The 21,138-nt window shown below is 40.6% G+C and overlaps 1 protein-coding gene across 7 annotated transcripts in view; it reads left to right on the top strand.

The window, feature by feature from the left end:
* Nucleotides 1-21,138, top strand: part of LOC144276020 (N-acetyllactosaminide alpha-1,3-galactosyltransferase-like) — a 63,564-nt gene that overhangs the window by 32,850 nt on the left and 9,576 nt on the right. For all 7 annotated transcript variants that reach the window (XM_077835830.1, XM_077835831.1, XM_077835835.1 and 4 more), the window contains exons 2-5: nt 2,571-2,659; nt 3,018-3,088; nt 5,087-5,122; nt 6,014-6,079. In XM_077835830.1, coding sequence (XP_077691956.1) covers nt 2,654-2,659; nt 3,018-3,088; nt 5,087-5,122; nt 6,014-6,079 — 179 coding nt within the window. In that variant the 5' untranslated portion in view covers nt 2,571-2,653. The remainder of the gene's footprint in view (nt 1-2,570; nt 2,660-3,017; nt 3,089-5,086; nt 5,123-6,013; nt 6,080-21,138) is intronic.

The following is a 21,138-nucleotide window of genomic DNA, read 5'->3' as shown; positions in this document are numbered from 1 at the left end:
GAGCAGTGAGTGGTGGTGCTGTTGCTCGGTGATGTGCTGTCAGCATCTGAGGAAAGGATTCCCACAAAACACCCCCACCCACAAGCCTCTGGTTAAACCCCTTTCCCAAGGAGATGGTCAGGGAAGGACTAGGAAATATTTGTTTTCTCAGCCAAACACACCATGAAGGAGGCAACACCGCTAGGACAACATACTTTCTAAGTCCATTTACAGCAAGTGTTGCTACTTTGTTCTGGAAGGAAAGAGTGAGAATCTTGACAGTATAGGACCTTGTTTTGTGTGTAAATAAAGACTTTGTAGTGGTTCCAGTGCATCTTCTTCGCAGAAGAGTTTCTAGAAATACTTGCTACTTGGTGCATTATAAAGGCAAAATATTTGCTCTTAATACATTTGAGTCCCAGTGATGAGTCCTTTCTAGCAGAGATCAGATTGCAGTATCCAGCAAGGGAGTGACCTCCATCAGAGGTAAGAAAATCACTCCAACAGTCTCTTCAGACTGGTAGTAGTCTTAAAAAGGGGCTGTTTGCAACATATTGTTAAGGAAAAGTTAGCACACGTGACTCCATTTTGGTTTGGGGCCCACCATTGTCTAAAAGCAAGCACATCATGCACCGGGAGGAGTGTTCCTTAGATACTGCATTCCTGTGAAAATCCTCCTCCTTGTCTCCAGCCTGCCTTGACTCCCGGTATCTGTTCTTTGTCTGTCCCTAACTCCCTATCTCCTGGCCTTTGATGTGAGGCCTCCCATCCTGATAATAAAAGTTACTGATGCATTGCTTTAGGACCATGCTGTGTAATTAACATACTAGTTTAGCACAAGGAATGCACCAAGCAGGGATAGGTGGTAGATAAGAAAAGGGTTTGTTTATTGGCTAAGGTTTCCGATGCACGAGGGCAACATGCTTTGCTAAAAGGTATATAACCTTTATATAATCTGTATTCGGGGTCCCCTCCTGACTAGCAGGGGGGCACCACGCTCGAGCGTAATAAACTTAGTGTTTTTTGGGAACTCTGCAGTAGTGGACTTTGTTCATGTGCCTCAGCCTAGATTCGAACTGGGCGTGTCCTATCAGGTCACGCACACAACTGCTGCGAATTATACCTGATAGGTCACGTACACAACTGCTGCGAATTATACCTGATAGGTCACGCACACAACTGCTGAGAATTATACCTGATAGGTATAATTCGCAGCAGTTGTGTGCGTGACCTGATAGGACACGCCCAGTTCGAATCTAGGCTGAGGCACATGAACAAAGTCCACAACTGCAGAGTTCCCAAAAAACACTAAGTTTATTACGCTTGAGCGTGGTGCCCATCAGGTATAATTCGCAGCAGTTTTGTGCGTGACCTATCGGGTATAATTCGCAGCAGTTTTGTGCGTGACCTATCGGGTATAATTCGCAGCAGTTGTGTGCGTGTCCTAACGGGTATAATTCGTAACAATATCTAAAGCAACTATCACTGTGGTATCTAAGTGAACATATATGTTGCTGCTTTATTGAAGTGCAGAGAGCTCTTTGCAGCTTAATACTAAAGTATACTTTGTTTGCATTATAGACTACTGAGCATTCAGTGGCATTTATCGGATTCCAAGTTGCCATCCATCTATGGGGCTTTCCCCTGGCAGAGCCTGCATTTATGGTGTTTGCAAAGGCCTATTGCCAGTGTATTTCCTGAAATGCAGAAGTGACCAGACATGTTTCATCTCCATTATTCACCAATGACTGAAAGTGTCACTACACTTGACTGGGACCTTGCACTGTCACATTTCAGCTCAGAGGGAATTTTTCTGAGTTCCATTAAAGTAGCTTGAAAGATATGGCAATAATGACTGAAAGAGACTAAGGTGAAAGTTAAAATTGTTAAGGAAAACATTGCTTCCAGTTGGGCTCCCCAGAATCCAGAATTTTCCTGAAAACTGTTGGTTTCATACTTTTGCTTTTGCTGCTGCTATGGTTGGTAGCGTGTCCCACCTCTCATAAGCCCTCCTTTATACCTCCTATCTTCCATGGATCCTTCTTAACTTTCATCTCTGCATCCTTCAATACTTGAACTACTGTTCCATGTTTGCTTTTTTGTTTGAATTGTATTGCAAGATTCTAGACTTATTCTCAATGTCATATATGGCCCTATATAATAATTACCACCTTTGACTAAGAAGCCTACTTTGATTTTCCTTTCTGATATGTTAAATGACCACGGTAGGAATAATTATATAAACAGATAACATATTGACACCTGAATAGAAAAAAGCACTATTAAGCAAGAGTAAACTCCACCTAATTACACTAACCTTTTGGAGACTCTAAATAACAGTGCATATACACCCGCCGAGGCACTCACTTAGAAAGTGCAAGTGTTCTGATCTTGTATTGTGCATGTGTAAATCGTAGCTGAGCTGCCAGAAATTGGCTGCTTCGGTTTCAAACTGGCATGAATTAGCAGTACTTTATCTCTCTGTTTTAATCAGAAAAGTAACTCAGTCTGGGAATTTAAGGGCAGAAATGGAAGAAGCTGTGGAATGTTACTAATCCTGTAGGGAAACTGAGCTTTTTTCTTTTACATAGGGCAAAGAACTGAAGACTGTCAATTGAAGCCAAATATCGAATATCAGATATAGAATCCTTGACTGTTGTAATCCCCAGACTTGATGGAGGTAAATTTGTTTTGTATTTTAGCTTGTGCTATGTGTAGACACTCTTCTTTTGTTCTAAGACTGGTGTTTGTATGCTTGCAGGGTTTTGTTTTGGTTTAGCTCCTGTCAATTAGGAATAGTTTTAAGCTAAACCACAAATAACCCTCATTTTAAACTGAAATAAAGGTCCACATAGCCTTATGCACTAGTTTAACTAAATTGGTTTAAAACCCAGTTTAAGTTAAATTGGTGAACTTACCCTTGTTTGAGAGAGAGACCAATTTCTCTCAGACTTTAGACATAGTTGTACATTTAATGCATCCTTTGCTTAATTTAGTCTCTTATAAACTTTACTAAGTTCTTCTTTTTCTCCCATTAGATAAAAATGTCCCCCAGACGAATGGCCTTTCTAATATTTTGCTTTGGGAGTGGAGTTGTGTATTTTAACAGGTAAATTTTAACTATAAAACCAGGATTAAATGTGTGTTATTGTACCACTGGGGGACTTGCCAGCATCTAAAAAGTGAAAGATCTGATCCTAGGTCTTGAGGAAAACACTCAGCTTCTACTGACTTCAGGGGCAAATGAGGGCTTGGCCTCTTGCAGATGCAAAACTGTAGTTATTTTATAGAGTAGTTTGACTAAACTCACACACACACAAACAGAACCTGTTTTGACCCTTTAAGATGTGTGGTTAGTTCATTTCTCATTTGAATGACTCCCTCTGCTCTTCTGCGTTCCCACTGCAACTGGAAACACCAGAACACAATCACCTGGGGATAAGGTGGGGAGCTCTTCCTTTCTTTCCAATAACAAGAAGAGGGATTGGACATGCTCAGATGAATCTCTTCTACTGTTCTCTCCCTTGCCACCTGCATTTACTTAATTCCTGTTTCTAGTCCTATCAGGAACTCAGAAGGGAAGAGATACATACAAAAGAAAAATAATTGGTTAGTAGGGAAGAGAACTGAATGCTACTGAAGCTTGTAAAGCACTAGTGTTATAAAGGTTCAACTGGGGTGTGTGTGTATCCACTGGAAGTAGATACACAAATTAAATTTCAAAAATTAATAAAAACATATTATTTGCAGGTATCACAAACAAAAGCCCCCACTCAGGCTAGGGTTGCCAATTTTGGATAGACATATTACTGGAGATTTCATCATATGACATAATCTTTAATTTCTGGAGACTCCAGGACAATCCTGGAGGGTTGGCAACATAAGTTCCCTGTAAGCTACACAGCCATGGCCTATTAAGTACTGCACAGGTGCACAGAGAACCCGGGGAGGGCACCCCTCCTTCAGCTCCAACCCAGTCCCGGACCTGCTGGGCTGGGGGGAGGGGTGCCCCTCCCCAGCCCCGGAGCTGCCACAGCCAGGGCACCCCTCCCCAGGCCCGAACCCAGCCCTGGACCTGCTGCAGACGGGCGCCCCTTCCCTGGCCCGAACCCAGAGCCCACACCCCCAGCCGAAGCCCTCACACCCCTGCCCCAGCCAAGAGCCGCCTCCCACACTCCGAACCCCTCAGCCCCACCCCCACCACATTAATTTTGTTATGTGCACCAATATGGAGGTGTCAGAAAGCATAAGCTTTCGTGAGCTACAGCTCACTTTGCTGTAACTCACGAAAGCTTATGCTCAAATAAATTGGTTAGTCTCTAAGGTGCCACAAGTCCTCCTTTTCTTTTTGCGAATACAGACTAACACAGCTGTTACTCTGAAATAAAACACTGCCATTTTTGCCTTTGAAAATCTTCTAGTGGCTCCAACTGTGATAGACATATAATAAGAGACAGTCTCTTATAATAGTTCAAAATGTAAACAGACAAAAGTTGGGTTAAAGGAAGTGCTGCTATCCTTGTTCTGCAGTTGAGAACCTGAGGCACAAAGATTAAGCGATTTTGCCCAAGGTCACATACTGCCAAGAACTGAACTTGGATCTCCTGATTCCTAATCTAGTACCTGAACTGCAAGACTACCCTGTCTCTTTCACTGCCTTAATGAGAGTTAGCAGCTGATAATGAAAAGGAAAGCCAGCAGCATTTTTCTTTGATTTATTATTTGCATTACCATAATCAGCCAGTTTTCCGCAAACCAGCGTACACCTCAGTTGGGGAATTTCTGCCCTAGTGGTCTGGATGAGGAACAAAGAGTCATTCCCCAGCCAGCTCTTCCACTGACTTGCTATATTATCTTAGATAAATCTCTTGACCTTTCTGAGCCTCAGGTCCTCCCTTTGTGATCTTATACCTCACACAGGGAGGGACTGGTGGAGGTGGGCACAAGGTCCCATTGCCTTTACTGTGCCATTTAAAACTACATCCAAAATACAATGTTCTTTTACATACACAAAAAGATTGGGTGATTTTAGTTGTAGTAATTTTTTGTGAGATGAGGGGCAGAAATTTCCTTAATTTTTTTAAAAAAATGATTTTTTTTGTTTTAGCGGAGACTGGACTGTCCCCTGGATGTACCGTGACAAGTAAGTGCATGCCATGTAAAAATTTTATGAAGTATTGCTACTGTGTTCTTTCTCTTTGACTTGACATTTTTTCCTTATACAAATGGCCAAGTTTGTGCTACTATGAAAAATACATTATACCAGGTGCATTGCTGTACAGTGCATTCATTTGAGAAGTTGATATACTCCTTTCTAGGCTACAATGCAGCTGACCCTCTGCAAATGGGAGAATTTCATCCTGAGTCATTAGTGAGAGAAGTACTACATATTTTGATTACATTTCCTTTCAAATTGCTTTTAGTCCATTTACTATACAGCAGATTGAGCGTGTGTCCTTGGATAAGCCACAGTATGTCAGAAATAGGTGTATCTGTACTATAAATCGTAAAATGCCCTCAGAGAGAGACGTTGGAACCTTTGTGAACAGCTTTAAATTATCCTAATGCTTTCATCTATTTGGTCTGAAATAGATTCAATATAATTTTCTGCATTTTAACATAGGAATAGATCAGTGTTGAATCTGTATACAGTAAATGTATTGATTTTTGCACCCTTCTAACATGCCTTCGTTCTAGTAGCACCATCTCAACCAACTGCCTTCTTCCAAGCCTGTTAGTATCATAGGGACATTTCTCTGCCATGAGGGGTATCTAGTGAGATTGTGTAGCACGAGAGGCTATGGAAACATTCAACAAGTTCTTCAGTGAAACAAGCCTGTCATTTCAGTGACATATATAATACAAGGGTTTCTCCTGAAACTGGGTCACCTGTATTGTAGCGTGATATACTGCACTGCTTTAAGACACTTGGCTGGCTTTGAATTTATTCTAGTGGGTCTGTTTTGCTGTCTCTGCTACCTACGGTGGCTTTGGTTTGGTTAAACATGATTTTCCTTTTGTGTCATTCATACAGAAGCCAAGAAATCACTATATCGAAAAATCAAACAGAACACTGGCTGACAAATTGGTTCAATTGCAGGTAAAGTTACTTCATAACCGGCAACTAAAACCTATATACACATGAGTAACCTCGGTGGTGACAGTGTGTAAGGAAATGCAGGTGGAAAATCTCTCATGGAACTCTAAGAGCAGCTCTAGTGTTGTTTACTTGTATTAGGTTGAGAGCTTATACAGCTAGTGTAACAATAACACAACCAGATTTTCTAGCCCACAGTTGCTCCACTCCTAACTCCCTTAGCATGGGACAGTCACTAGCAGGCAGAGCCAGCATAGCTGGCTCCTGGAAAATCCTCCCCACAGCCTCTGCTCCAGAGGACAGCTGTAACTTGCTCTAAGGCCATGGTAGAGGCAGAGAATCAGGGAAACATAACTGGCTTCTTGATGGACTGCTGGGCTTGAAGCTGAGCACCATGTAAAATTATGGGTGTGGGAGTTCCAGATGGCCATCAGCTTCTGTGAAGTGTTTGAAATAGGAGTAGCACTTCTACAAGGAGTTTGCATAGTCAATCTGCTCTCTGTATTGTTCAAGAGCTATGTTTCATTTGCATTTATGCACCAGAAATTCCAGATCCCAGAGCTCACTTATGGGAGGAAGTACTCATTTAGATTGTTTTTTGTAAAATTATTGTTACATTGTGGTGTTCTGATCCATAATTCACCACACCTTAAAAAAAAATCCACAGTGCATATAAAACATCTTAGTACTGAAATGATTTACTGCAAAATTGGTTGAACGTTTGGTTTTTATTAGGGCCGTCAAGCAATTTAAAAAAATTGCATGATTAAAAAGACTAATCGCGCTGTTAAACAATAGAATAGCATTTATTATAATATTTTCTACATTTTTAAATATATTGATTTCAATTACAACAGAATACAAAGTGTACAGTGCTCCCTTTATATTTATTTTTGATTACAAGTATTTTCACTTTAAAAAACAAAAGAAATATTTTTTCAATTCACCTAATACAAGCACTGTAATGCACTCTTTATCATGAACGTTGAATTTACAACAGTAGAATTATGTACAAAAAAAACCTGCATTCAAAAATAAAACAATGTAAAACTTTAGAGCCTGCAAGTCCCCTCAGTCCTACTTCTTGTTCAGCCAATTGCTCAGACAGACAAATTTGTTTACATTTATGAGAGATAATTCCGCCAGCTTCTTGTTTACAGTGTCACCCGAAAGTGAGAACAGGCGTTCACATGACATTGTTTTAGCAGCGTCACAAGATATTTATGTGCCAGATGTGCTAAGATTTCATATGTCCCTTCATGCTTCAACTTCTATTCCAGATGGCATGCATCCATGCTGATGACAGGTTCTGCTCCATAATGATCTAAAACAGTGCGGACTGACGCATGTTCATTTTCATCATCTGAGTCAGATGTCACCATCAGAAGATTGATGAGAAAACTATAGAACCCAAACCTCCAAAAAAGAATCAGAGTGTTGCTCTTTTAAGATTTCTGAAAGCATGCTCCACACCTCGTCCCTCACAGATTTTGAAAGGCTCTTCAGATTCTTAAACCTTGGGTTGAGTGCCATAGCTATGTTTAGAAATCTCACATTGGTACCTTCTTTGCATTTTGTCAAATCTGCACTAAAAGTGGTGTTAAAACAAATATGTGCTGGATCATCATATGAGACTGCTGTAACATGAAATATATGGCAGAATGTGGGTAAAACAGAGCAGGAGACATACAATTCTTCCTCCAAGGAGTTCAGTCACAAATTTAATTAACGCATTATTTTTGTAATGCGCATCAGCAGCATGGAAGCACCTCTGGGATGGTGGCCAAAGCATGAAGGGGCATATGAATATTTAGCATATCTGGCATGTAAATACCTTGCAATGCTGGCTACAAAAGTGCCACACAAATGCCTGTTCTCACTTTCAGGTGAAATTGTAAATAATAAGCAGGCAGCATATGTCCTGTAAATGTAAACAAACTTGTTTGTCTTAGCAATTGGCTGAAGAACAAGTAGGACTGAGTGGACTTGTAGGCTTTAAAGTTTTACATTGTTTTGTTTTTGAGTGCAGTTATGTAACAAAAAAATATATATTTGTGAGTTTCACTTTCACAATAGAGATTGCACTAAAGTACTTGTATGAGGTGAATGGAAAAATACTATTTCTTTTGTTTTTAGAGTAAAAATATTAGTAATGGAAAATTAATATAAAGTGAGCACTGTACACTTTGTATTCTGTGTTGTAATTGAAATTAATATATTTGAAAATGTAGAAAAACATCCAAAATATTTAATAAATGTTACTTGGTATGCTATTGCTTAAGAGTGCGATTAAAACTGTGATTAATCGCGATTAATTTTTTTTAATAGTGACTAATTTTTTTGTTAATCAAGTGAGTTAACTGTGATTAATCAACAGCCCTAAATGGTTCGTTTATTTTTGTGACCCTTACTGTCTCTTTGTGTCTTCACCTATACTGCTGACAAAGAGCCAAATACATTGCAGCTAGATGACTGGTTTCATGCTAGGTAAGGAAAAATCCTGGGAACACATTTTACAGCCATCTTAAATTCCAAGTATGCTGGTCACCACCCATAGCAGTTTACTAAGGCTCAGCAGGATACCAACTAACGTTAACTTTTTGAAAATCTGATGGTGTCATGTGGACAGAGTTCCCGTTTTATTTCTGTCACTATATCTGGGCTGGTTATTGTCCTAGGAAGCAAAGTTTATAAAGGCAACTCTGAGGCCACTTGCAATAGTCAGGTGACAAAGACACAGAGCTTGAGATTCCAATTTATAGAACTGTGCTAAACAGCTTTTTTGGAAAAAGACATAGGACAAGTGTTTTACATTTTTTCTCTCATGAAACAATCATTCCATAAAATACATCCAATAATTCAAGCACATGCTATGAGTGAATATGTAAATATTTAGGCTTGGCAGAATGTTGAAATTATTTTAAAAAAAATCATATACCAGTGTTTATATTTAAGCATTTTTTATTTTTATGCATTTAAATTTGCAGTTGTGGGAAATTATGGCTGGTTCAGACAAATGGGGGTTTAGACAATTTGATGGAGTTGATATTCAAGAAGTTAAAGCTTTATAGCCATTAAAACACACATTGTAAACATCACATGTCAAAAGATAAATATTTAAATTAGCCTTAAATCGAACTCTAAAATTTTCAAGCAGCATTTTTGTCTATTTGTAAATTCTGATTATCAGTGGAAATATTTTTCAGAAGTTTGTATGTGCCCAGTGAAATCAACATGATTTGGAAAATGGCATAGAGAGTACACTTAAAAAGTTTGCAGATGATACCAAGCTGGGGGGAAGGGGAGGGTTGCAAGTGCTTTGGAGGATAGGATTAAAATTCAGAATGATCTGGAGAAATGGTCTGAAGTAAACAGGATGAAATTCAATAAGGGCAAATGCAAAGTACTCCATTTAGGAAGGAACAATCAGTTGCACACATACAAAATGGGAAATGACTGCCTAGGAAGGAATGCTGCAGAAAGGGATCTGGGGGTCATAGTGGACTACAAGCTAAATGAGTCAACAGGTAACACTGCAAAAAAAAAAAAAAAAAAAGCAAACAACATTCTGGGATTTATTATCAGGAGTGTTGTAAGCAGGACACAAGAAGTAATTCTTCCACTCTACTCTGTGCTGATTAGGCCTCAGCTGGAGTACTGTGTCCAGTTCTTGGCACCACATTTCAGGAAAGATATGGACAAATTGGAGAAATTCCAAAGAAGAGCAACAAAAATGATTAAAGGTCTAGAAAACATGACCTGTGAGGGAAGACTGATAAAACTGGGTTTGTTTAGTCTGTAGAGGGGACAAAACTGTTTTCAAATACATAAAAGGTTGTTACACGGAGGAGGGAGAAGAATTGTTGTTCTTAACCTCTGAGAATAGGATAAGAAGCAATGGGCTTAAATTGCAGCAAGGGAGGTTTCAGTTGGACATTAGGAAAAACTTCCTAACTTCCAGAGTGGTTAAGCACTGGAATAAATTGCCTAGGGAGGTTGTGGAATCTCCATCATTGGAGATTTTTAAGATCAGGTAAGACAAATACCTGTCATGAATGGTCTAGATAATACTTAGTCCTGCCATGAGTGCAGGGGACTGGAATAGGTGACCTCTCGGGGTTTCTTCCAGTCCTATGATTCTATATTTAAAGACTTATCAGGTCTTTTTCTCAAGGCTAAACATGCCCAATTATTTTACCTTTCCTCATAGGTCAGGTTTTCTAAATCGTTGATAATTTTTGTTGCTGTCCTCTGGACTCTCTCCAGTTTGTCCACATCTTTGCTAAAGTGTGGCACTCAGAATTGGACACAGTACTTCAGCTGAGACCCCATCAGTGCCAAGCAGAGCAAGACAATTGCCTCCCGTGGCTTACATACAACACTCTTGTTAATGCATCCCAGAACATTGACCTCTTACTATTCTTCCTACATTTCCTTCACATCAGGATAGTTTGCAGTTGTTCCTTTAATAATGTGTTCTTGAAAAACTGCAAGGAGCTCTCCTGAACTCATTTTCCCCTTAAATTTTCTTCCCATGGGACTTTACCTACCAGTTCTGAGTTTTTTGATATTTGCTTTCCCTTTTGTCCATTGGCCTTATTCTGCTGCTCATTCTTTTTTCTTAAGAAGCATTAAATCATCATTTCAGGATCACTTTCACCCAAATTGCCTTCCACTTTGCAAAAAGACTAAACTAAACATTCATCTATAATGAGTAGCTTATTGCAACATATTCTTCCTTTTATTTCTGTTATCCCATACAACACTTAGTACTCTCAATTCGAATGTAGTTGTTCCTCTTCCTGTTTTTCTGGGATGAAATAAAATACAAAATAAATCTGAATTACTTACAGATGCTCCCCAACTTATGCAAACGTTCCATTCCGGAACGCCTAGGGTAAGTTGAAATTTGCGTAAGTCGGAAATGTATCTCCGGCCATTATGCAAAAAACAAAAGAACCCCAACAACTCCTATTTCTAGATTACGGAAGTTTTTTCATAAGCTTGGATTTGCGTAAGTCGGGTTTGCATAACCCAGTGAGCGTCTGTACAAGAAAAGTAAAAATAGTATAAATGGTGGAAAGTAAATGTAGTTAATTTTTTTAACGTTTTCAATTTTAATAATGGAATAAGGAACTTTAATGTGATTATCTGGACGCATCCCTCTAACTATAAATCTTAATTGTATTTGGGATTCCCTCCAAGACCTCTTCTACTTGGCTTCCCAAGAACTCAGTTCAACTTCAGATTTTGTCAGTCAGGTTTCTTTAGTCGGCGTACAGCAAAGCTATGCTGGGTTGATCAGACTCAAATGCTTGGGGTACATCAAAGATCCCAAGTTACACAGAAATCTTCCTCCTTTAGATAACATTGACATTGCATTACTAAACATTATATCATATGTTTTGCAGTTTGGGGATTGACTTGGTTACTTTGTAGGAACCAATCTTGCTTCGTCCACACGCTGTGGCAAGTTTACCTCATGCTACATTCCAGGCTTATCTTGTCCATTACGAAAAGTAATGAGGTGTTCCTCCTAATCTTATCTAGTACAGATATCCTATCTCTAGCCTATTGATCCATTTAATTCTCCACCCATGCTTTCTGAAAAATGTCCTCATCCATATTTAATTACTCATGTCAAGCCAGGCCTACATACCGTATTTTAAAAAATATTTAGGTATTTATTATAAAAAGAAAAGGAGTACTTGTGGCACCTTAGAGACTAACCAGTTTATTTGAGCATGAGCTTTCGTGAAGTGAGCTGTAGCTCACGAAAGCTCATGCTCAAATAAACTGGTTAGTCTCTAAGGTGCCACAAGTACTCCTTTTCTTTTTGCGAATACAGACTAACACGGCTGTTACTCTGATCTGATGAAGTGAGCTGTAGCTCACGAAAGCTCATGCTCAAATAAACTGGTTAGTCTCTAAGGTGCCACAAGTACTCCTTTTCTTTTTGCGAATACAGACTAACACGGCTGTTACTCTGAAACCTGTCATTAGGTATTTATTATGTTGCATAATTTAATATGCAGTTTTCACAGTTCATATTTTGCAACTGTTTGCTTTAGGTTTTTTGAAATTGGGACGCATAACCATGAAACATTGCCTAAGAGGAAATAAATATTCCCTATTCAGAACTTTACAGTATAAGATGATGTGGATCTATGTACTGTTACAATAATTGGGCCTGCAATTTTACCCTAATTGTGAGCTCAACTGTAAAAAATGAGTAGAAGTTCATAAAATGTCACTATAGTCTATAACAAATGTTGATGGGGGAAAAGGTGCAAAAGAGACACACTGAAATTAGCCCAAATAAAAAGGCCTACTAATATAAATCAAGGACTGTGTTAAGATCATGCTTGGTAAACAAGAAAAGCATAGAACTGGATCTCAATGAACCAAAATTGGTGCATTGAAAATTAGGCCTAACTGGTAGACAAAATGAGAGGACGGGCTAGTCCACGCATTCCTCCCTTTTTGGGTCCTCAAAAATAAACTTTGGAAAGAAAAGTGAACCATGATGCTAGCTAACTGAAAGAAGAGGAAGGAGCCAGCTTCACCATCATGGCTGCCACCCCACAATCTCCTGGGACCCCAGACCAACTTTCATTCCAATCTTGAAGGATGTCCTGGCCAGAGAGAGGGAGGCAAGTTACACTGCCACTAGCTCCAGCGAAATGCCAAACACCATCAGGCACGTGAGACTCTCGTCCCTCCTTCCACATGTCCTTTTCCTTCCCTACCTTATTTCTTCTTTTCTTATCTTTCCTTTATCCTTCTGTATAATAAGAGGTTTCAGAGTAGCAGCCGTGTTAGTCTGTATTCGCAAAAAGAAAAGGAGGACTTGTGGCACCTTAAAGACTAACAAATTTATTTGAGCATAAGCTTTCATGAGCTACAGCTCACTTCATCGGATTCACTGAATGCATCCGATGAAGTGAGCTGTAGCTAATGAAAGCTTATGCTCAAATTAATTTGTTAGTCTCTACAGTGCCACAAGTACTCCTTTTCTTTCTGTATAATAAGAGTTTGCCTTAACCAGCCAAGATTGCATATTTTGCAACACTGCTGTAAGCCTGTGTGACGATGTGACGCAGCAGGGAGGGGGGATTGTTGACCTGGGAATGTGCCCTGGGGATGGGAGACCTGAGAGCCTGTAACCTGAGCCAAGAGGGGGAGGGGGAGGTAACACCTCTGCCCAGGAATGTGAAGACACGCTGCAGAAGGGAGCCTGCTGGGGGGGGGTTTAGTTTCAGTTTGGTGCTGGGTGGAAGAACGCAGGGAACCCCAGGGCTGGGGTCTAAGCTCCCTGCTCCCCCAGAAGGACTTGACTGAGGGGTCCTGGTTGTACCCACAACCTCTGTTTTGGACTGTGTTCCTGTTGTCCAATAAAGCTTCTATTTTACTGGCTGGCTGAGAGTCTCAGTGAATCCCAGAAAGAGGGGTGCAGGGCCTGGACTCACCCACACTCCGTGACAGCCTGTGCTAGAAAGGCAGATGAAAGCAACAGCCTAAACATTCCAATGCTGAAAGGAGTTTGCCAGGTCTTGAAGTGGCTGAGAAGACAGTGTGCTGTGCCTGTTTTATTTTTTCCAACGGTGAGGTTGCAAATGGGTCAAAACCAGAGACAGAATCTGCATTTTCTATCTTTGCTGTTCTTTCCTTTTCCCTTTTGTGTGTGTTTCTTTTGTTTTCTAGGAAACAGGATTGGACTTTAACAAGGGTAATAACAGCTCCAGCCCATCTCAACTAACTTTACCCCAAAAGGGATAGTGTTTAATTTGTAATGAAAGAAGTGCTGGGGCTCAAGCAATTTTTTTTTTACTTTAATAACTGACGCACCAAGCCCAGAGGTGCTGGGGCTATGAACTGTCAAGCCTCATGGCACAAATTAAGCACTGGTTATTTCCATCTAAAAGACTGTCAAACAAAGGGGATTTTTTTCCTTCTAAAAACTTGTCCAATTAAAGGAAATGAAGGATATTGTTAAAATTAGCTGTACTTTACATTTCAAATGCTTTAACTGTTTCTCCTTTTCTATATCCTTAATGAAAGGTTAAACAGATTTTTATGGTGTATTTGCCATGATACTAAGCAGGCTGAGGTCTCTTGTTTGACACTGTTTAACGTTGGACAGTGACTAGGTTATGTTAACACCTTTGACTTTTTGGTTCTCTTTATTCCATCTAAATTAATATAACAGTACTGACATCTCAAATCTTTCCCTCTCTTGTATATAAAGCTACGTAACTTTGACTATTTCTGTAGAATGCATCTTTAAATCTCTAAGGACTCAGATTCTAGAAACAGGAAGCCTTTTTGTGTTCTGTGCTGATTGTTACAAAAGAAAAGTGCACGTTGTGAGCTCTTATGGATATTGGGTAAAATTTTAAAAGGTTTCTAAGTTGTTTAGGAGCCCAAGTTCCAATTTTCAAAAATGACTTAGGCACATCGGGTTAAATTCTACTCCACTGAAGTCAATGGGAGTTTTTCCATTTACTATAACATGGCCAAGATTTCACCCAAGTGCCTGTGTCACTTAGGCGCTCTTGAACATTTTAGCCACTTTATTTTTGTGGTGCAGTCTCTTAACCTAAAATAAATCATTTAGACTGAACATACGTTTTCTCTATGTATATAGAAACATAACCCCCTTGACTGAGGGAAAGAGGCAATGTATTTAACAACACCATCCATCAATTAGATCAGCTCCCAGAGGAGTTAGTGTGGTTGGGCAATTGAGACACATTCTGTTTTCTATGCACACAATTCTCTGGAATTGTACTTGTTTAGATTAGACTGCATGACCATTCCAACAAGGACAGAAGTATTACATGAAAAATTCTTCCCAGAAACTGAACTGTCCATTTACCTGAGCTACTGCTGGCTGTGAGTTTGGAGAGTGCAAAGTTCAGCAAAGAAGGATGTTTTTGTTTTTTTGGAAAAGGGGAATCGGTTGTGTTGGTCTAGTCATTGCAGTTTTCTCCTGTTTAATAATGGAATTGTGATTTTTTTTTTATTTTTATTTTTTTGCTATTTTAGTATTATCTCCCAAAAACACAAGACAGCTGCTCATCCTAGGCTCAAATAGACAGTAAGGCAAAGTTGGAGAATAACAGAGAGGGCACAGTTGCCAGGATATTCTTAGAGAAAGTATGTGAGAGAGATTGTTGGAATTCTTCTGGGGTTGAGATCCAGTCCCCTTTGAAGAGGTCAGATGAGAAAGGAGCAGTATGCTCTAGTAACTAAGAGGGAAATGGAAATAACAAAACTTGGATTCTGTTCTCAGCTGCTCACTGTGAAACCCAATGTCAATAGGACTTGGTAGCCTAAGTTAATTAGGGCTCAATTTTTTGAAAGTACTATATTTAGATGTCTAAAGATGCAGATAGGTTCCAAGTGGAACTTGTCAATAGCACCTACATGTCCAAACTATAATTGATTTCAATGGGAGTTCAGTGCGTAGGCAGTCTGAAAATCTCACAAGACATTTATCAGCATCTTTAAGCAACTGCTAGATACCTTTAAAAACCTGCTCTTACATAATTTTGAAAACTTTACCTGTCAGCATGGTGCCTTAGTTTCCTCATTTGCAAAATAGATTCTAAATACTTATTTTGTAAAGCATTTTTAGAGGTGCTCAGTAAGTGTATGTTTGTTATAGAGTGAGAGAACATGTGCATGCACCTTCCCTCACTTCTGGCAGCTCAATGATAAGAAATTTTACAAGCGTGCCTTTCAGTGTCTATCTGTGGCTAGATAGGCCTATGAGCAACATGGTCCCAAATACAGAATGCTGATATATGGGCCCACTCTTCGCACATTCCTATCTTGATATTGATTTGAAAAAAAAAAGTTCTGTTTCCACTGAAAAACAATCTCACAGTACAAAAATATCCAGCTAAAATTAAGTACAGACAGTCATAACAGTGAGAAATGTTAGCCAGATGAACATTCAGGTTTTATTTCAAGTTTGATGCTTTAGGGGAGACTAATCCCAGGCAACGTGCTTATGAATAAAACTGTTCCTCATGTCTCCAAATTATGTGCACAGAGGCCTACTGCCAATGCTTAATGTGATGTGGAACATCTGCCCTGCAGAGACTAAAGCCTGGATTCAGCAAAGTACTTAAGTATCTTGCTGATACAGGGTTTACCTATACACTCCTATAGTTAATAGGGATGGCAAGTATGTATTGCCACACTTGTGGGAGAGACTGGTGCACAACAGTCACCAAACTATCCTTGACAGATAGGGAACTTGAAACCAATGGCATGGGCACCATGATGATTGGACAGCCTCTATTTGCTGCAGCCTTCATCCACCTTCACAGTCGTAACATTACACAACAATTTCACTTCCATTGTGCAGTTATCCTCCCTCTGTTCTGCTGTTAGGGACTTCTTGGATCACACTTTGTCTGGAACCCTCGCCCTTGACTGTTGTGCCATGGGTAGCTCTAAGGGAGTACATTACTCCAGGCAGCATCGCTCTCTGGGTCATTGAGACATGCAAGCCTCTCCACCACTAAAAGGTGGTGATCCATGGAGAGGAAAGAAGAAGTCCTGGACAGGCATCTTCCAGTTTTTGGGAAAAATAATATTGCACAAGTCAAAAGTCCGGTGGCGATCGGTGAGTGGCGATGGGAACAGGACAGTGAAATCCGGAAGTTCCTAGTTACATACTGACACACAGGCGGTGGGTGTATGATACAATCATCTTGCTCGAGGTTTGAGGCAGATCGAGCATCTCGGCAGCTGCACCCACGACTGAGCAGTCCTTTTTAGGATCCATTCTGCTCACCCCACATGGGGAGGGGGTTAGAAAAGGTACCCTAAAAATAGTCTTGCCTCTGTTTTTCCTGGCTGGATAGCCGCATCCAGCAGGATCACCACGTCAGCGGTCGAAAATGTAAGAAACTCTTCAACTTTGGAACTTACGTACCCTGATGGACAACTCGAACAGCGACCGACCAGAGCAACATACAGCCATTATTGCTTGTGAATTGAGTCAGTTTAACATCGGTATTGCTGCTTTGTCCGAAACTAGAAGAGCTGATGAAGGACAGATGAGGGAGAAGAAACAAGGATACACCTATTTCTGGAAGAAAATCTATCGATGAATCTTGATTGCATGGAGTGGGCTTTGCTATAAAGAACAAGCTTGTAAGGTGCCTCTCTGAGGTACCAGTTGGCATCAATGAGTGGTTTATGACACTCCGATTGAGGCTCACCAAAAATCAACAGGCAACTATTGTGAGCGCCTAGGCACCAACACTGGATGCCGATGAGAATGTAAAGGAAGATTTTTATTCTCAGTTGGAAACCAACTTATTGGCGACCCCTACAGAAGACAAGAACATCCTTCTGGGGGATTTCAATGCACGTGTGGGACGAGACTCAGACCTGTGGAATGGAACAATCGGGAAAGAAGGAGTTGGCAAAAGCAATTCAAATGGAATTCTGCTCCTGACCGAGTGTGCTGAACATGAACTTATTATTACGAACACTCTCTTCCCACACAAGGAAAAGTTCAAAACATTTTGGAGATATCCACAGTCAAAGCACTGGCATCTCCTCGACTACGTTATAGTTTGTGCCCGAGATCATAGCGACGTACTTCTCACAAGAACAATGACAAGTGCTGATGGCTGTTGGACTGATCATCGCCTTATTCGAACCACAATGAAAATTAAGATCGCTCCCAAATGGAGGCTGCAAAAGAAGCAGGTCAGGCGCAAGTTGAAGATTCAAGATTTGAAGGCACCTATTAAGCATGACCACTTTTTTCTGAGAAGAAAAGCTGCCATCAGAGTTTCCAGAAGAAATTGAGGAACACTGGAGCCAGTTGAAAGCTGTAATCATCAGTGCCTGTGAGGAAACCATAGGCTACCAAACCAGAAAACATCAGGACTGGTTTAATGAGAATGATGCTGAAATTGAGCAACTCATTAATGAGAAAGGAATGGCATTTTGTGCTTGGCTGAATGACATAAATTGTAATATAAAGAGAGAAGCCCATGCCAAGGCCCGGGCGGAAGTCCAACATAAAACCAGAGTACTCAAGAATAAATGGTGGACTGAGAAAGCGCAAGAACTCCAACATCTCACGGACATCCACAATACATGTGGTTTCTTTAGTGCCACCAAGGCTGTTTTATGAGCCAATTTGCCATGGTATGAATCTTCTTCTCTCTAAGGATGGAACCACACTTCTGAAGGACAACGAAGCCATCAATTCTTGCTGGAAAGAACATTTTGAAGCTCTCCTTAACCGTAATTCTATGGTTGCAGATGAAGTCCTCGAGTAAATCCCTCAACGACCATTTAGGGATGAGCTCAGAGACCTCCTAATTTGTCTGAGGTACACAATGCCACCAAGCAGATAAAGAACAACAAGGCAGCAGGTCTAGATGGGATCCCCACTGAAATTTTTAAAGACGGTGGACCAGAGCAAATTCGGTAGCTTTACCTGCTTATCCTTAAAATCTGGATAAAGGAGGAGATACCCAGTGAAATGAGGGATGCCCTGATTGTCACTCTCTTCAAGAAAGAGGATAAAGCAGATTGTGGAAATTATCGTGGTATCTCCCTCCTAGCCATTGCAGGCAAAGTTCTGGCGCGGATCCTTGCAACTCGCCTTCTGCCCCATCAGAAGAAATTTTACCGGAGTCACAGAGTGGTTTCTGACCATGTCGTGGAACTGTGGATATAATCTTCAAAGCACGGCAGCTGCGAGAAAAGTGTCAGGAGCAAAACCAACCACTGTACATGGCTTTTATTGATTTAACTAAAGCCTTTGATTCAGTGAATTGCCGTGTCCTCTGGACTGTACTCTCTAAGATTGGATGTCCCGATAAATACATCAATGTCCTAAAATTGCTTCATTATAACATGAAAGCGATTGTTCTGAGCAGTACTGGCTCCCAGAGCAAACCTTTCAAAGTACAAATAGGAGTAAAACAAGGCAGTATCATCGCTCCAACCATGTTTGTGGTTTTTATCACCGTCATTCTTTACCTAGTTGCTGGGAAGTTTACCGCTGGCGTTGAAATCACTTACAGAATGGACGGAAAGCTGTTCAGGCTTAGCAGGATGAAAGCCAAGAGTAAGATCTCCACAACATCTATTGTGGAATTCCAGTATGCTGATTACAACATAATCTTTGCCCACTCTGAGAAAAGATCTTCAAACTATCTTGAATGTGTTTGCCGATGCTTACGCATGTCTTGGTCTCACTCTTAATATCAAGAAGACTAAAGTGCTCTATCAGCCCTCTCCAAATAAGGTATTACACGCCCCATTTATCAAAATCAATGGAGTGGCACTGCAGAATGTCGATCATTTCCTCTACCTTGGAAGTCATCTTTCATCCAAGGCAGATATTGATGCAGAAATTCAACATTGCCTGAGCTGTGCCAGTGTAACTTTTTCTTGGTTATGGCACAGGATTTTTGAAGATCACAACATTCGAACAGACACCAAGCTTCTTGTTTATCATGATGTTAGTCTCCCAACACTATTGTATGGGTCCAAAACTTGGACAACCTATAGACACCACTTGAAAGTCCTTGAGAGGCGCCATCAACGCTGCCTCCGTAAGATTCTGAAGATCAAATGGGAAGACAGGTGCACCAATATTAGTGTCCTGGAAGAGGCAACGACCTCCAGTATCGAGGCAATGATCATCTGTCAGCAATTCCGCTGGACTGGACACATTGTCTGGATGCCAGACCATTGCCTCCCAAAACAGGTCCTGTTCTCTCAGCTGAAAGAAGGGTACCGTAACGTGGGTGGACAACGGAATTGATGTAAGGACTTATTGAAGGACAACCTAAAAACGTGTAATATTGACATTGACACTTGGGAGACACTTGCCCAGGATTGCTTAAAATGGGGTGAAGTCCTACATGATGGTCCCCTGCATTTTGAACTTGTTCGCCAACAAGCTGAAGAGGACAAGAGACACAGAAGGAAGGAGAGACTGACTTCCAGTCATGGTCAACAGCCTCCTGTTGAGCCTGAAAACATCTGCCATCTTTGCAATAGAACTTGTGGTTCAAGGATTGGTCTTATTAGCCACCAGACGATCCATAACTCCCATGGAAGATGATCATACTCGGTAACGAGTGATCGCCCATCATCATCATTACCACACTTAAGATAAGAGCCAAGCAGCAAATTACTTTTGGTGGAGGAAGGGGAGGGAGAATCTCACTGTTGGTCAGGGTGAGTCATCTGCTAAGGAAATAGTGCTGTCTCTTCTTTGATCTCCACATCTATTTTCTCCCCCTGTTCTGGCCCATTCACCATAGTGCAGCTAAAACTATCTTGCCCAGTACTGACCACTTCACCTAGTGGATCCCAGTTCTTAAATCTCTCCATTGGGTTCATGTCTCATTCTTCAGCAAGATCAAACTCAATCTCACCATAGAAGTCTTATATGGGGCAACCCCTTGCCTACTTCTTGGCTCTCTCACCACTTCCTCTTGTGAATGGATTGATTGGGATTTAATTAAAATGGTCCTATCCGTAGCTCTGGGCACATCATACACTGAGAATCTGTAACCTCCTCAAACCTGGAAAAGCCTCACTCTTCCATTATGCCACGCAACCTCACTCTGTTCTGTGGGCTAGCATTTCCACCCTTTTACTTTTTAATTTGGCTTATGTTAACAAACTACAGAGCCCCCTGGAATTTATAAAATGAGGGTGCTGCTCAATTGCCCAATCATTTGCTTTTTTGTTGCATTCTCCACTGCCCTCTGTGCTGATGTCTTATTTTCTTCTTACATATCTTTAAAGTGCCTAGCCCACCTAAAAGGTGCTACGGAAAGAATAAATAACATACAATGTAAACAGAACCTGAATAAATAAAATGCATAACCTACAGTCATGTCTTGCCACCCATCCTAAGACTGCAGAACTGAGTAATGTAGAAACATTTCTGAAAATAAGGAAGAGAGAATGCAGAAATCACCTGTATCTATATTCTTGGGGGACTCACTTCCTGCTAACTTTTGGTAATCTGTTGGTTCTTTCATTCTTTCACGCAG

This window comes from Eretmochelys imbricata, chromosome 16 (assembly GCF_965152235.1).
Source record: "Eretmochelys imbricata isolate rEreImb1 chromosome 16, rEreImb1.hap1, whole genome shotgun sequence".
Taxonomy (NCBI): domain Eukaryota; kingdom Metazoa; phylum Chordata; order Testudines; family Cheloniidae; genus Eretmochelys; species Eretmochelys imbricata.
This window is presented reverse-complemented; position numbering and strand designations above follow the sequence as displayed.